The 16,326-nt window shown below is 41.8% G+C and overlaps 1 protein-coding gene across 4 annotated transcripts in view; it reads left to right on the forward strand.

Moving 5' to 3' along the window:
- RPTOR (regulatory associated protein of MTOR complex 1) overlaps positions 1-16,326 on the forward strand; it is a 119,021-nt gene that overhangs the window by 22,719 nt on the left and 79,976 nt on the right. For all 4 annotated transcript variants that reach the window (XM_090122067.1, XM_090122068.1, XM_031598914.2 and 1 more), the window contains exons 4-6: positions 4,576-4,734; positions 8,061-8,207; positions 14,559-14,734. In XM_090122067.1, the coding sequence (XP_089978193.1) occupies positions 4,576-4,734; positions 8,061-8,207; positions 14,559-14,734 (482 nt within the window). The remainder of the gene's footprint in view (positions 1-4,575; positions 4,735-8,060; positions 8,208-14,558; positions 14,735-16,326) is intronic.

The following is a 16,326-nucleotide window of genomic DNA, read 5'->3' on the forward strand; positions in this document are numbered from 1 at the left end:
TGGTTTTTCAGTTTCTTGTGTATCATTGTATTCAGCACTGATAATTGTGCCTAAACACAGCAAGTGTGCATGCACTGCTGCTCCTCCCGTGTTCTCTACTAGAAATATAGAAGAGAAACGTTGGGGCACAGGTGAAGATGCTTTGAATTAATTAGCTGGCATGGTGCACATATATTGAGATTGTCTTCATGATGAATAGGCCTTCAGTAGTTTAAAAAATAAAAAAAGAGGTTCTCCTTGTCTCTGGACTTTGCTTTTGTAATGGAGATGTGGGTTGGCAGAGCTTTTAAGCGAGCACAAAAATCAGCCCAGAAGCACATCTGTAGAGATGTAGTTGTGCTGTGGGTTTGAGTAATCTCTGATGTTTTCACCTTAATTCACTGCCATGTAAACAGGCACATTCTTACTGCTGACCCTTTTCATTTTCTAAATGGCTATGTTATTCAAAATATCTTTTTAATTATACTAAACCAAGCACACAAACTGTAACACCAATCTTTGAAGGATTGGGAGAGGCCAATGCCAATGTTTTTTCATTGTTTTAAATGTTTCCAGTGTGCTAAAAAATTACTGTTTTAGAAAAAAACATCAATTGTGCTGTTTTGCTGTGTGTGGCATAACAGCCATGGAACGATCTGGCTATGAGCTGCCTGACAGACACCAACCTGCTTTATGGCTAAGCCAGAGTTTGTTCCAGCCGCTCGGAGGACGTGTTGCATCAAGCTGACAGCTGCCCTATAAAGCGTGCAATCTGGATTAATTCAGTTCTACTTTTATCACTTTACAGAAAAGCAAATCCGCTGTTTGTGGTGTTTGTCATTAGCAGACCTTCAGCCATCTCAGGTGCTTTTGCAGTCCCTGGACTGGAGCTGCTGACCTCTGCCCAAAGCTGCTGCTGGGTCTGTTCCTCTGTGTGTGTGCTGAGGCTCAGCCCATGGGGGCAGGAGGTTGGAACTGGGCACAGCAGTGCTGCAGCACTTCCCTTGTCACTTCAGGTCCTGCTGCTTTGTCCCCTCTTCTGTTTGGATCCCTCATTACGAGATGGACTTTGAGATGCTGGAGCGTGTCCAGAGAAGGTCTGGAGCACAAGTCTTATGGCAAGCGGCTGAGGGAGCTGGGATGGCTCAGTCTGGAGAAGAGGAGGCTCAGGGAAGAGCTCCCTGGCATGGGGTTGTAGTGAGTGGGGGTCAGCCTCTGCTCCCAGGTAACAACAACAGGATGAGAGGGAATGGCTTTCCTCCCTGCTGGCCCCATTGCTTTTGTTCCTTGGTAACTGATTTCCTTAGAAAGCCTTTCATAGTTCCGTTTCTCAAAGTTGGGCATTGTTCCATAAACATTCTCTTGCAATAATTAGATTGCTTTGATTCCTTTTAATTAAATCATGCTAAGTAGGCTGTCTGCGCGTGCGGCGAAGTCTCGGGTTTAATGCGTCGTCTGCATTCGGAAACTGGGGTTCAGATTGGATCCAAGTCACAGTGCAGCAGCAGCACAGCATCCCACTGCATCCCCTTCTGCAGAGATTCACCTTGAGCAGTACAGCTGCTCTGCGAAATGAAGTGGGAAAGATTATTACAGATCAGCATAAGGAAGAATCAGGCCATGTTGGTTGCTGGGAAGCGCAGCTGAGGTTTGGGGGCTTGCTGAGGTTTGGGGGCAGCTGCCGCACAAAGCCTTTAACACAGCTCATCTGATTTGTTTTCATCCCGTTCAAAATAAAGGGAAAACCTGTCATTAGGTAGTGGTTCTGTGGCAGAGCCATTCATTTAGGCACAAAATCCATAAAACCGTGGGAATGACTTCATGCAGCCAATAACTACTGACGTTTCCCAGTGGGATAGAAGTTGGTGAATTGGTTTTCCCTCTCCAGTCAGACTCATTCTGGGGGGTTCCTGTTATCCCCTGCTGATCAGGGAATGCAGCATTGTTTTATTTATCCCCTGAAAGATCTACATCCCCCTGAAATCTATGGGGCAGTGGTGGGGAGGGGTGATGAGACAACTCACTTCCATCACTCACATTTGTGATGCTGTACTTAAAACAAATGCACGGAGCTGGTGTGGGGATGGGATGTGCTGCCCTGCTCCTTGCTCTGGGTAGGAGACTGCAGGAACCTCTCTCAGTCAGGGAAATCCAAAAGAAAAATATTTTACTTTACTGTAGGGAGTTCTGTGTGTTTTAATGATCTAGAGTCAGCTGTTATTTATTCATTGATATTGATGGCTTTATAAGACATTTGCAAGTTTTTACTATCCCAAACTCATTAATTAATGATAGTGACATCTTTCAATTAGAAGTGCTGAGCAGTAACACGTTGCCCTTGCTTAGCAGTGTTATATGAATGTGCATCATGCTAGAGACAGTCTTTCATTTCCCATAGGAAAGTATCCTGCTGTCCTTAATCTGCAAGCATTTATAAAGCCTCTGCTGAACAAAAGATTAAAAGCATTGCAGGAAAAATAGGATTTTTTTTTTGTCTTTTTCATGCAACGTGCAGTTTCTCCTTCAAGTTTGCTATTTAGCCTGTTTTGTCATAATATCTATAGCTATCTGTATTTATCTCTGTGTTGTAGGAAAAAAGCACTTCTGCCTTTTGTGCTACAGATGACTGTGGTTGCAAATGGGAGCTCTCCAGAGCTGATGAATGCTGCTTTGGTCTCTGTTCTCCCACCTTTTGAGTTTGAAAGCTTTCCTTCTTGAAGGAGAGAGCAGGACTCCTGGCAGTAGAGCTCAGCCTGCCTAGGAATGGGCATAGCTGCATTATTTTTAACACAGCACTAAGTAGGCAAAGTGTGTGATGGCACAGCAGAATATTTGTTGGTTTGTTCTCAACCTTAGGTTGATTTCAGCAGTCATTGGGAATAGCACTGTCCCAGAGGGCATCAAAGGAAATGTCAGCTGCTCCTCCACCCCACAGCTGGCATCCCCAGCCCCCATCAGATCAACAAATTCTGGACTTGTAATTACAGCACTTACTCTCCTGGTATTTATTCCATACCATTGAAAAAGGTCCTGAAAAATCTTAAAAAAAAAAAAATAAATAAAAAGAGGGATCGTATGGTCTGCTTCGTTTCTCGGATATCCGTTTATTGTATCGTGCACCTGAATGATGTGTAATGAACTGATGCTGGGGAATCCTGAGCTGACAGGTAGGCAATTGTCTGCTTATTTATAGGCTCCCTCCTCTCCTTTTCATTCTCCTCCACCCTCTGTTTCTCAGTGTGTAAATTATGTGTTTACAGTTGGGGTCTTTAGATCTACAGCCTTTAGTTTTAGGGTATGAATTCACCTCCATTAATTGCGAGCCGTATTTAATATTTATGCTAACAGGGCGTGAGGAGTGTTGCAATGAGTTGTTCTCCTTCAAAAAGGGGAGCTGAAAAATTACCAACCACTCTGGTTATAGTGCCTGGTGAAGGTGCCAGCAGGCAGAACGTGATTTAAGGTGCACGGTTTTGCACATCAGCACCTTGATAACAACACTGAAAGAGGAGAGAAAGACGTGATGGGGCGACTGTGCTAAGATTAATGCAGCCTCTTACCTTTCCTCAGTGTGGAAGTCCCCAGGAAGATGAGTGTGTCGGATCACCGGCTCTTTCTTAATATTTTTTTTTTCCATTTGCTTGCTTTGCTTCATGGCTGTAATCATGCAAATGATACCATTCATTCTATCCATCCTGCCTACTGGCTTGAGGTACTGCATATTAATTGAGCAGCATGATATCTATTTTTCAAGCTGCATAGATAAGCAAAACATTTTTATATTAAATAAAGCGCTTCGTGCCTTTTACTACGATATTTTAAGACTTTCTTATCCTTGCATGCTATAGAAGGAAGGTTAAAAAGCATTAACTTGTGAGACCTTGGCTTACAAGCAGGCTTTCAACAGCGGATTTTGTAGATGTGTGTGTATAGTCGTCCTACTCTTAGACTTGGTGGTTCTTTATTTCAATACATCAGTACTTTCTAAGCCATTGTGATTCTGGATTCTCAGTCTCTCTGGAAGTCTGAAGAAGAGAGAGATACAGGCTTTTATCTTTCAAAGGACATCTGGAAGACTTGCTGTTATTATTTGGCCTTGCTTCAAGAAAATGCACTTTTGAGTACGACAAACTAGCTTACTACATAGACATCTTGAACTCAGTCGAGCAAAAATGTTTTGAAGTATTGGGTTCTTTTAACATTTTTTTTCCCCCAAACGTAGAAATGTGCTATGAATCACAAGCTTGTTGAGTTAGGTGGCTAGGATTGATAACACAGAGTCCATCCCCGAGGCTGTGATAGTGAGCCCAGGTGCTTCCAAAAGCAAGCTGAGGGCTCTTGATGGTTTTGACCTTTTCTTACCCCTGTGGGAATATCAGGTTCATGTGTGGGTTGTTCTGCATGTATTCCCATACACCAAGTGGAGGGGTATTTTGTTTTTAAATAAGTCCAGTAAACATTTTGTCATCTTCTTCCAGTGTACCAACGTATAGCAATGCTTCTGTCTCAAATAGTTGCCTGCATTGTTCTGTTGCAGATTGTTCTGTTGTTTTTTCATTTTTAACATTTATGGACAATGACCCTGTATGTCCACAGGCCAGGTACAAGCAGAGCCTGGATCCGACGGTGGACGAGGTGAAGAAGCTGTGCACATCCCTGCGGCGCAATGCCAAGGAGGAGCGGGTGCTGTTCCACTACAATGGGCATGGTGTGCCCAGGCCGACGGTGAATGGGGAGATCTGGGTCTTCAACAAGGTGAGAAGCAGTGCTAACACAGCTGAATCTCCTTCATGGCTATGTAAATGCTCATGATGTTCTGTCACAGTGATGAGTTTTCAGGATGTAACTTGCCTACCGGTGTTCTGTGCTGACAGCCATCTGCCTTCTCCATGTTCTTGAAGTTGAGTTCTTAGCATGAAGTTGGCTTCACATCCAGGTTGGATATTAGGAACAGTTCCTTCCTAGGAGGAGTGGCCAGGCACAGTGGCACAGCTGCCCAGAGGGGTGGGGGTGTCACTGTTCCTGGGGGTGTGAGGGATCCCGAGGGATGTGGTCAGTGGGCATGGTGGGATGGGTTGGGGTTGGACTTGGGGAACTTAGAGATCTTTTCCAACCTCTGTGATTCTCTGAAATCTCAACTAATTGTTCAGATTGCATGGGTTTGAGTTGCAGGAGGACAATAAATCATATAATTAAGCTCTCGTTCCAGATCAGAGAGTACTGAGGAACCTCTGCAATATTTTATGTGTCTCTTACTTTTTGTAAAGACTTGCCATTCCTATTTAGCCATGATTTGTACAGCTATGTAGATCCCATGCAACACCTTTCTGGTGATACCAGGTGTGATATAGATGTGGTAGTAAAGCTATTTAGTGCCCTATGGAAGGCAACTGATTTCGAAGGGAGTCTTAGGAATGTGTGAGGTACTGCTGGTAGCGGGGGAGTGCATCCAGCTGACACAGCTTGCAGGGATTCGCTCCTATTTTATTTCAGGAACATACTGAACTTCTTTTCTCATACTTCTCATGTATTATTTTTGTAATTGAATGAGCATTCAATAATAGCTTGAAAGAGCAAGGAGAGAAAGGCAGGGGAGAAAGTGCAAAAGGGCATCACTTTATTCTGGTGCATCTCTACTGGAGGCTCGATTAGTATTCTGACCAGCATCCTAAATGATTATTTTGAAGCCGAATTTGTTGTTTAAGAACAAATAGGAGTGACCTTCTTCTTACTTAACAGCCAGTGGGTAATAAATAAGCCAGTAAGAATGCTGAGCAGAATGTGTTACACATGGAAGAAGAGGAAATTACTGCTCAATGAAGTTGTGTGCTGTGCCAAATGCTTTATTAAGAGCTTGCTGGGTGTTTGCCAGTTTGCCTGAAGTTTCAGCTGGGGAATGTGATGTGGGCTCCTCTGGTTATGAAGAGCTGAGGTCTTTTATGCATCTTTATGGACTGCTGGAAAAGAATCGTAATCGTCATAAGCGTTGACAAGTAACAGTGAAACTTGGTAGTTTTTGCAGCATGTTACCAAATAGTGACTTTTTTTTTTGGTAGAGAAGGAATTGGAAATAGAACTTTTCATTGAAACAAAGCATCAAGATGCAGTCATGTGCTTTTCATGCATTTATTGTGAGCATTGCTGAAGTAATAAGGATCCATGTTCTCTGTGTGGTTTTGCTCACTGCTGTCTGACAAAATCACAGTGTGGTTTTAAGAAAAAAAAAGAAACAATGAGAGACTGCAAACTTCAAACAAGCTTATCACAGAACTCTGGGGAACTCCTCTGAAAGCCAGAAGAAAGCTCTTTGAAATGTTTTGGAGTTTTTTTAAAGAAATTACAGAATCACAGAATTGCCAGGGTTGGAAGGGACCTCAAGGATCATGAATCTCCAACCCCCGATTATGAAATTAATGCAAACTCACTTTCTTGTTCATTTCTTGTGCTGTCCCTACCACAGTCACAGGTGGGTGTTGGGAGATGTTGGTTAACCCACGGAAACTTTTTTGTTACGAAACCCAAGTCTGAGAGCAAACCACAAAGTTCTGTGCCCACAGCCCAGCAGCAGATCACCCTGAGTAGCCACACTGGGAGGCCATTATTTAACACTCCTTTTTCCTTCGACTTCTCTCGTTTGCATACTATTAGCAGGCTCGATAAGCTGTGTGTGACCCCTACAGTAATCGTGGAACATAAATTTGTGCTGGTTTGCAATAGCACAGTATTGGTCAGAGTCCTGAACTGCAGCAGCATGCTTTATAAATTTAAAGTTAAAACAATGTGTGTCTCTAAAATCTCATCAATAATACGTGTCAGAGCAGGTTTTCTTTATGCAACTTACTGTGATTAGAATGTGCTTAAGCCCTCGAGGTGTCCTTATGAAAGGTCTGTGCCAAGAGTAAGTTGTTCGTGTATCATTCCATCCTGTAACAATTTGCCAAGCTCCTAACTTCCTAAAAATTCTGTAACAAAACAAATTTTCCTATTAATTTTAATAGAACAATCAAAACTTTTTATACGTAGGCAAAACTGGATTTTGGGCTGACTTAGTATTACCCACCTTATCTAACATATGGTCTCGAATCACTTCTGTCTTTATATACACCGATGTGTCCTTGAAAATTTGATTTTTGTCAAAGTTTTATTACAGCTATTTTAAGTCTCTTGAATTTAAATGAGAGTTATGATCCCATCCATCATGCTGCTGATGTTAATAGGAGCACTGCAGCTTTTACTGTTGGTTTTGGGCAGAGCACAGCGCGGTACCAACATGAGCAGGTTGCCCTCTGGCTGCGGATGGAAAGGGTTCTGCAGGCAGCCACACTACGTCCAGCAGTGACTCCTCATGGGCTCAGATAGCAGAAATCTGCTCTGTTTGTATTTTCAGTTCTGCCCCTGAGTTCGAGGTTCCACTCCTCATAGCTAACTTTAAGCCTGAGCTTTCATCCTGTGTTTCTTTAAGGAGCCGTTGCCTTCAGTTATTTTGTTAGAGGAAGAGAAGGAGCAAAACACTTCATGTTTATGGAAACAGAGCTGTTGGTACTTGACTTTGCTTTGTGGGCATTATGATATTGGATAATTCTGAAAGTTGCACAGAAGCTAATAAAATCCTGAAGCGTCTCATTAAATTAAGATGGGGTGGCTGCTGATGGTCTGCGTAGTCTTAATTATCAGTCCTGATTTATTGATGGGATTTTCGGTTTGAGATGATTGATGTTAAATTAAAGACATCTGGTTTACATTTTTGATCAGCATTGCAGAAATTTGAGCTAGAATAAGGACTGTTAAATGTTGGAAGTGTTAGTGTGTATCAAAGCACCCCTTGCATTTCAGAATTCTAGTTTGAAGTTCAGGTTTTCAAACAATACCACAATGAAATCCGATTTGTTTTCTGTACTGAAGTTGGATTTGTAGTTCTTATTAGTAGATGTTGGTTGATATTGATCTTGATTAACATGTCCAGAGTTCAATCAAGATTTTATTTTGTGATTTCAGAATTGGATTTTATCGTATGTATTTTATTACCAGTGGAAGTTGCCTCTCTGCCTCTTTGTAACTTCAGTGTTTCTTTCTTCTTTCAGAACTACACTCAGTATATTCCTCTGTCCATATACGACCTGCAGACTTGGATGGGCAGTCCTTCCATTTTCGTCTATGATTGCTCCAATGCTGGCCTTATTGTCAAGTCGTTCAAACAATTTGCACTACAGAGGGAGCAAGAGCTGGAGGTGAGATAACAACCTGTTGCATCGCTTTTTGTTTCTGTTTGTGCAGTAGGGTTAAGTTTAAGCTTGTTTTGCCATACACAGCTGAAAAAAAAAAAGTTTAAAACCACGCTGAAATCCAAATTACTTTGCAAATGATTTTGCCACTCCAGTCTCTCTGATTCGGTTTGCTATTCTATTCAAGTTTGAATAATTTTTAATACAAGTGCTAATTAAATGATAATGTTAATAGAATCAATTTGTGCCCTAATGGTCTTTTCTGCTGAGATAAATGCTGAAGTGAACGAGACGTGTTTATTTTAGATTCAGAAGTGTAGTGTGTGGGTATGTATTTGGATGCAGTTCATGTTGTTGAGCCGAATGCAAAATTGTGAAACCAAATTAAATAAACCTGGTGCACAGAGGGACCATCACTGATGATTTTGGTTTCAAAGAACGCTTAAGCTGGATGTGTTTCTAATGGAAAGTTGCCTTTCATTGCAAATATAATTACTAATACGTTTATTGAAGTAAATCTGAAATGCAGAGTGAAAGGTAAGGAAGCAGGAGTCGTCCTGGGATGCAAAGTTCTTTGCTACCAGATTCTCCTGCTTGCTTGTAAAGAAAGCACATTTTTGAAGATTAACTTTTTGTACTCTTGTCGTTCAAAGAGATGGAATTTTAAAAAATCTTCAAGGAAGAATATTAATTAATGGGCAACTGACTGCAGCAAGTATAACTGTCAACAGATGTTAACACAACCCTGGCTCTGATTCCTTTCATTCCAAATGCCAGTTTTTGAAGATGCTTTTGTGATGACTTTTTGGCAAGCAGAAATACACCTAGTAACAGACACCAGCCTAATAGCTTCAGACATGTAGATCTTTCCAGCTTTCCTGCCCTTTTCAATCAGTGACTTTGCTGTACTTTGTAAAGATTCTTCCCAAAGTCTGTGGCTTGGGAATAATACAGAACTGCAGGCACGCATCAATGGTATTGGTAATAGATGCCTTTTTGAAAACTACAATCTTTTTAAGTCAAGGAAAATGTCTGGTGGTCACAATCTGCTCTCCTTTTTCAAGTTTTTTTCTTTTATTTTCTTGTCAGCCTACAACTTTCATTGCATTATCTTCTACAATCTTTCTGTTTGTAAAATAAGCTCTTAAGATTTTTTTTCTTTTGTTTTCTCACTCTGTTCCTATGCAGGTTAAAAAAGACCCACCCTCACTCTCCCTCCCTTTCCCTGTTTTCTCTATGAGGCTCTTCTCCTTAGCTCTTGTGGGGCTCTGCAATGACTGCTGGTGTCCAGGTTCATGAAAAGCAAAGTGAAGCTGGAACTGGTGCTCAGAGGGGCTGCTGGGGTGATCAAGATAATTGTTAGCCCATCTTACCGAAAGGAGATTAGAGGAGCTTGCTGTTTTCTTAATCAGATAGAGTGAAGGCTGAGGGAAGATGTGGCTGTATGTATAAATTCCTTGAAGGATAAGCTTATGGGAGGAGAAGTATTCATAGGATAATGTTGACACGAGCAATTAGGTATACAGCTGTCCATGAATAAGTCTAGTCTACAAGATTTTAGGAAATCCAAAGAATAAGGTTCTAGAACAAGCTGCTGGCTGGGATAATGGAAACCAGCTATTTCTCCATATGTAATTTTATGTGTCTGAGAACATCCATGATGTGAGATGGATGCTGGAGGTTGCAGGAGGCTGTGCCTGCAGACATTGCTGGCGGAGATTCCGATATCTCAGTGTTCTGCAAACTGGCACAATCAAACCTCTTACTGATGGGAATGCTGTGTTGAGTTGTACTGTCATGATGGCTTGGGTGTGCTGTGTGTATGAAGCCTTCACTAATTCCTGAATGTTTCCTGGCTTTCAGACAGTGCAGCCCTCTGCCAGAGTAAGCTACTGCAGTAGTCGGCTATCAGTTATAAAGTTATTATTCTGTAGTCACAGCTAATATGCAATTTTTTAGATACTGATAGTAATGTGTTTCTTCTTAATGTGCCTTCCATTAGATAGCTAGAAATTAGTTGGTGAAGTTAATTAAGGAGAGAAAAGACTATGAAGCATAGAGAGGGTGAGGAAGGGATTACATGCCATGAAACTGCAGTAGATGGATAATCATTTGACACAAGCGACCAACTAAGAAATTGAATTTTCAAATTAAACACACATTGTAGCTCATGGTTTTCATTAAGTGCTGTGTGTCATACTTAGAACAATCAGAATTCATATTTTTTCCCATTATTCTTCTAAGTTTTCTGTGGTATTAAGTATGGTCAAGCAATCTTTAAATGCATTTGAGAGATAGGCAGACAAGCCAAATATCAGTGACTTTCCAAGCAGATATGGAGGCTTCATTTTGTGCAAGGTGAATGTTTTTATCTGCAGTGTTACAGCATTGATCAGTGAGGGCTAGGATGTGGTCTTTATTTACCACAGGCTCACATCCAGCCATAGGGATCCCTGCTCACTGGCCAGGTGCCATCAGATCATATATAGTTCTACCAGAACTATAAGAATTAATTACAACGTACTTAGAAGTATGCTTGCAATTCCATTCCATTTAGTTCTCGCTGTCTGTGGGATATAAAGGCTTTCTTAACTCTTTCTTAATGTGGAATCTAAATCTTATCCTGTCTTCAAAGAGTAGAGGCACAAAAAGGAGTAACTTGTGAGTGATAGGAAAGCAGTTAATGCTTCTCTACGGTACCTGAGGAAAGATAACACTGTACCACGCAGCACTGCATGTCTTCTTCAGAGAGCTGCCTCCAAAATAGCCCTTGAACAGTAAATTTAAAAAAATGCCTTTTGTTAATAAATAAGATATTGCTGATCTGTGTGAGTGAAGGGCTGCACGGATGGGAGGAAGTACATCGGTTTCAGTAAGATGATGATGATGACTTCGTGTACCGGAGGCAGGAATCTGTCATGTCTTATCCTGGCAGACACATCACAATTGGAAATATTTTTTATCTTCAACAAGACTGCTGCTCTGAGGGAGGTGAGGAGGAAGGGCAGAAGATGTAGCTTGGGGTTGGTCCCTGAGGCACCAAAGCCAGCTGCAAACAGCACCCAGCCACTTAGCACCATGGCCTGGATGTGGTGATGTAGGAACAAGTGTGATATATCAGATTAACAGTTCATTTTTGCAGTTGATCCTGCCTTTGAGGGGGGGAAGGGAGGTGAAAAGTGCAGGGGAAGGGTTGTTCTAATATTTGTAACAGATTGCTGTTGTTTTCTTTTCCCAAAAAATATTTTTAAGAGCTGGAAACCGACCCCAGCTTTTGGAAACAGGAGTTCCTGCTGTTGCTTTCCTGCTTGATGTCCTGTTTGGCACTGCTGAGCACCGTGGCAGGGATTCTGGCTGCCAGGAGGTGCTGGGGCTGGCAGGACTGACCTCGTGCTGCTGTCAAGAAGCAGCAGGGGAATGGTTCCTACCGGGCTGGCAGTAACCTAGTTAGAAAACACCTTGCATATGCTTGCTTTCGAGCTTGCTTATAGCATAATGGAAGTGAAGGCAATGGATGCTTTTAATCATCTCATTAGCTAGCTCTGATGATTCTGTGAGTGCATATAAATACAGTGTAATTCTAGAAAATTAAGCAGGCGTTTTAAGTGTGCTGTGCTAACAATGATAAAACAGTAGGCTGGATATTTCTGATTAATTTTCTGTGTAATTGTGACATGGTGTTTCCTCTGACTCATAATTATTCCATATAGAATAGATCTGTAGTCTTAAGGCCACGCTTGAGACGTACAGAAATGAAAGCTGAAAAATGTCATCTGGATGTCTGCTTTGCTGCAAGAGATGCTGCATTTTGATTTTCACATATACTGTTTGAGTTTCAGACAGTGCAGCTTACAGCTGTGTGCTGGCTTGTTTTGCTCCTACCTGGCTGGGAGCTCAGTGTTGCAGTGGCAGTGCCTGTGCTTCTCCCCTCCAGTAGCACGTGTGGTCCTAATCGGAGCTGAGGAACTCACAGGTTTTGTTTTTCCATCTTCAACGTTAATTCTCAAAAAATTAGCTTAACAACAGTGTGGCAGAATGTTATCTGGCATTAGCATCATGTCTGGGGGGAGAGATTTTCTAATCCACCATCTGCTGGGAGAGAGGAACAATATCTTCTCAGGGGAAGAGGATTCTCATAGCAGGAATTCTGTCAAGCTAGCAAGTCTGGCCAACACTTGTGATGACAGTGAGTTTCTGTGCTGGGTCAGTTTCTCCCAAGTTTCACTTAGACGTGCCCATCTTGTTTTTTCATCTGATGTTTGCTTCTCAGTGTAGCTGCATATGCACATAAATGCTTTCAGTAACAGCAGTTTCAAAGACGTGCATCGTTTCCCTTTTCTGTTAGTCCCAGGCAGCAGTGCTTGCAAATCTGTTAGCTTGTCCTTCTGACAGTGCTCTTGCAAATAGCAAACCCAAGTGCTCCTTAGCTGGGGCACATATAGTTTGTTTTCAGAACAAATTAATTTCCACCATCTTACAGGAATGATTGCAGCCTGTTTCTGTATAATTGAAAAGTTAATATTATCGCTGTTATTTTGTCTGAAAGGCTGGGGGTTGTCAGTTGCCCTGAAGTAACAAGAAGTGAAATGAGAAGTGCTGTGCTGATAGTAAGGGTGTTTTTTTACCGAGCTGATCCAGGAAAGTGTGCATCGTTCTGTTCTGAGAGCGCGATTCTGCTGAAGAAGCTGTGAGATGGTTATGGGCTGCTGCAAGGTCTTCATCTAATTGCTTGTTTACAGAAACTGCTGAGACACGAAGAAACGACGATTGTAGATAAATATGTATTATTAATAATTTTGATAACATTTCACATAGGGAAGCGTCGCTCAGTTTGTTTACTATTCTTACAGCTGTGCATTAGTGCGTTCCTGCTGCTCTGCTTTTAACCTTTTGTTCGCCACGTACTTCCTCCATGTGTCTCCCTAATGTGGAGTTTTATCCTTGAGGGAGCTGAGCAATGTAGTAACAGTCTGCCTTTGGTGGATGTTCTAAGTAAAGAAGAAGTTAATGCTGGGCTTTACCCTCCTTTGTCTTTCACGCTTACTTTGTGAAAGAATGTTTTGCTACATCATTATCCCTAGAAATCTAACAAGGTCTGTAATTACTAGCTGGTGCTCCATGTTCACTTTTTGCTTGTTAATTGTTCATCTCCTAATGGGCAAATATTTATATTGAATGTGTCACAGCTTCTTTAGTTAGTCTTACTGCGCAGAAGCCAGGAGTTGAGCAGGAGCTCCTTCTCCATCAGAGCATAGAGGCACTGCCAGCACACAACAGCCAGCAAGGCTGCAGTGCTTCACACTGCTCAGAAAGCAGAAAATTCATCTAAATGTTCTCCCCACCTGTGGAGCTCATTTATGAGGATGCCCAGAGAGCAAGTCTTTCTGTAAGAAATTAATAGCAGATGTGAAGCAGTTTGACTGCTTTGTATTTATACATCTGTGAAGAGCTGGCACTTTTCCACAGTCTGTCATGCCTTTCTCCTAAAATAAAAGATGTTTTCAGCATTGTCATTATCTTCTTTTGTTATTAACATCCAGGTTACATTTATGAGAAGTACAGTAAGGACTGTTAGGTGACTTGGGTCACCCAAGTTGTGGCATCGGTCTTTGCTGAAAGCAGAGTGGGGAGCAGGGACAGATCTCAGCTAATTTGGCCAACTTGGGAAAGCTGAAGTGTGTCACTGCCTCCTCTGGGGTTAGAATGGAAAAAGAATATTTAAAGAATCAAAAAACTTGGTAGGCTGAAGAATTGGTGAAATAGCACCTGAAGCTTCTCTGTGGCTTATCAGGGTGCTTTGCTCAGCCAGAGGAATCTGAATGTGCCAGGCTCGTGGTTTGTAATACAAGCATTCCCCATAACTCTTGTGAGACACAAAATTAATTTCCTCTTGAGACAGATGGAATTTCTCACTTATAAAGTTGGTAAAGAATGAGTTTTCATAGTCAACTGTACTGCCTTACTCAGGAAAAAAAATGGAACAAAAGGAGCTGGCCAAAGTGTTTGTCTTTGAGTGGAAAGTATTCTGTTAGCTTGGATAACGCAGCACATGGGTCACTGTGCTAGATCTTTGCTTTCCAGGTCCTGAATGAAAGGAAGTGAAGGCACTGCATACATTACAGTCTCTTGGTGCAATTCATTTAAGAACCTTTGAGCACCACAGATGAAAATTTTTGGGTGGCTGAATGTTTATTTTGTTCACCTGTTTCAGAAAGGCACAGGGAAGGTTTTTTTCCTCTGAATTGAAGATCTGTTGCACGTTGGCAGCTCTTCATTGGTTACTTTCAAAATGAGATTGAAATTTACTTTTCTGAATTTCTGATCTCACCAATTCTATGATTTCTGTGCTCTGTCCAGGTGGCTGCAATTAACCCAAACCATCCTCTTGCTCAAATGCCTTTGCCTCCATCGATGAAGAACTGCATTCAGTTGGCAGCATGTGAAGCTAATGAATTGCTCCCTATGATCCCCGATCTGCCGGCCGACCTTTTCACATCATGCCTTACTACACCAATCAAAATTGCTCTGAGATGGTAAGTATCATCTCCACTGTTGATGGCAAGTGCATAATTTGTGTCGTTGTCTGTTGAAATGATGGATTTTCTTAATCCAAGTGCTTCATTTAACCTAATGTTTCTCTGCAATATTGAATTACAAGATTTGAACTATGTGTCTGGGATGGACTGTTATTAATCAGAACTAGAAAGGTGAAAAAACTGTTATCTTCTACTTATTACATTTTAGATTCCAGCTCAATATCTAGGTTTGCTCAGATTAAAGGATTTACTGTTCTGGGAATTAACTATCTGCTTCTTCAGAGAGCAGAAATAGTACATAGTGCAATAACAACTCCTTGCAAATTGTCCTTCATACAAATGATATTCCAAATATTGCAGTTGCTGTAAACAATGCAGTAGCATTAAATAATGCTGTAGTGAAAGAGACCGAGCGATAAACCGAAGAAAGATGTTACATAAGGATACAAAAGCCTGCTAGATACAGGAGGAGCTTTGAAAGAACAGTGTTCTTACCCAGCAGCGGAGAGGAGCAGCAGCAGTTTGGTGCCAGCTGAGGACGTGGTGTCAGGAATCCGGTGTGTGCCCGCAGGTACAGAGCTCTGTTGATTCATTGCTATCAGCACATTTCAGTTGATCCTCTTAAGATTCTTTGTAGTCCAGAATGAAAAACTCCAGGTCGTTAGCTAGACTAGGTTAAAACAGGCAGAAACATGTAGACGTGGTAGACAATCATAAGCAATTGAGTCACTGCATCTGCAAGAGTTATGACTTTTGGAGATGCTCGTAATAACTTCACAAGTCAGATTCTCTCTGAGTTCTAAAAGCAGCAAACAAAGTGACTTAATGTGGCCGGGTTCTGGGTTAGATCCATAGTGCCTTTGAACACCTAACTTTTGCTTGTAAGCACAGTCAAAAGTCTTTGATAGTTTAGCAGGGCAAAGAGCTGCAGTGACATGAGGATTATCCAGGAGGGATATGAATTTTTGGGAAGGTTAATGAGAAAATGATTTTCCAACCCATGTGTCAGGGACCTGGAGTCTGAAGTTGTGGGAGTTTAGGCTAGGGTTTCTGCCAAGGAATGGCAAACTTCTGAATGAGAGAGGCAGCTGTGCACTCCTCTCGTTCCTTTAATATCCTTTTTCTATCGTGAAAAATTAAAAATAATATTGTTTATCTAAGATAATAATATTGTTTATCTAAGATAAGTTTGGTTGCAATATCAGGCACTCATTAGAACTCCCAAGTGAGCACTTGCAGACGGGTGACAGGGTTGAGCCTGCTGCTTAGCCAGAGGCATTTAATCTCTTTTAATCCTGAGAGAACAGGATGCTTCCCTTCCAGGCAGGTGGGGGAAGGAGCACGCTGGCTTCCAGTGCAACTGCTGCTTGGCAGTGCTTCAAGGCGAGCTGTCTGCCTTGACTGGGGCCTCGTCTGCATCCTGGGTGCTGATGTGGTCCTGGTAGGTTGCTCCTGAACTCTGCCTACAGCATGAAAACTCTCAAGCTGCATGCATAAATCCTGCTTTCTTTAAAAGCTGAGGAAATCACTATGTGGCAAAATTCCTTGAGGGGAATTTTGAGAAATAGTGTGTTACTGTGGTTCCAGGG

Source organism: Phasianus colchicus, chromosome 20 (genome assembly GCF_987193195.1).
Source record: "Phasianus colchicus chromosome 20, bPhaCol1.hap1.1, whole genome shotgun sequence".
Taxonomy (NCBI): Eukaryota; Metazoa; Chordata; class Aves; order Galliformes; family Phasianidae; genus Phasianus; species Phasianus colchicus.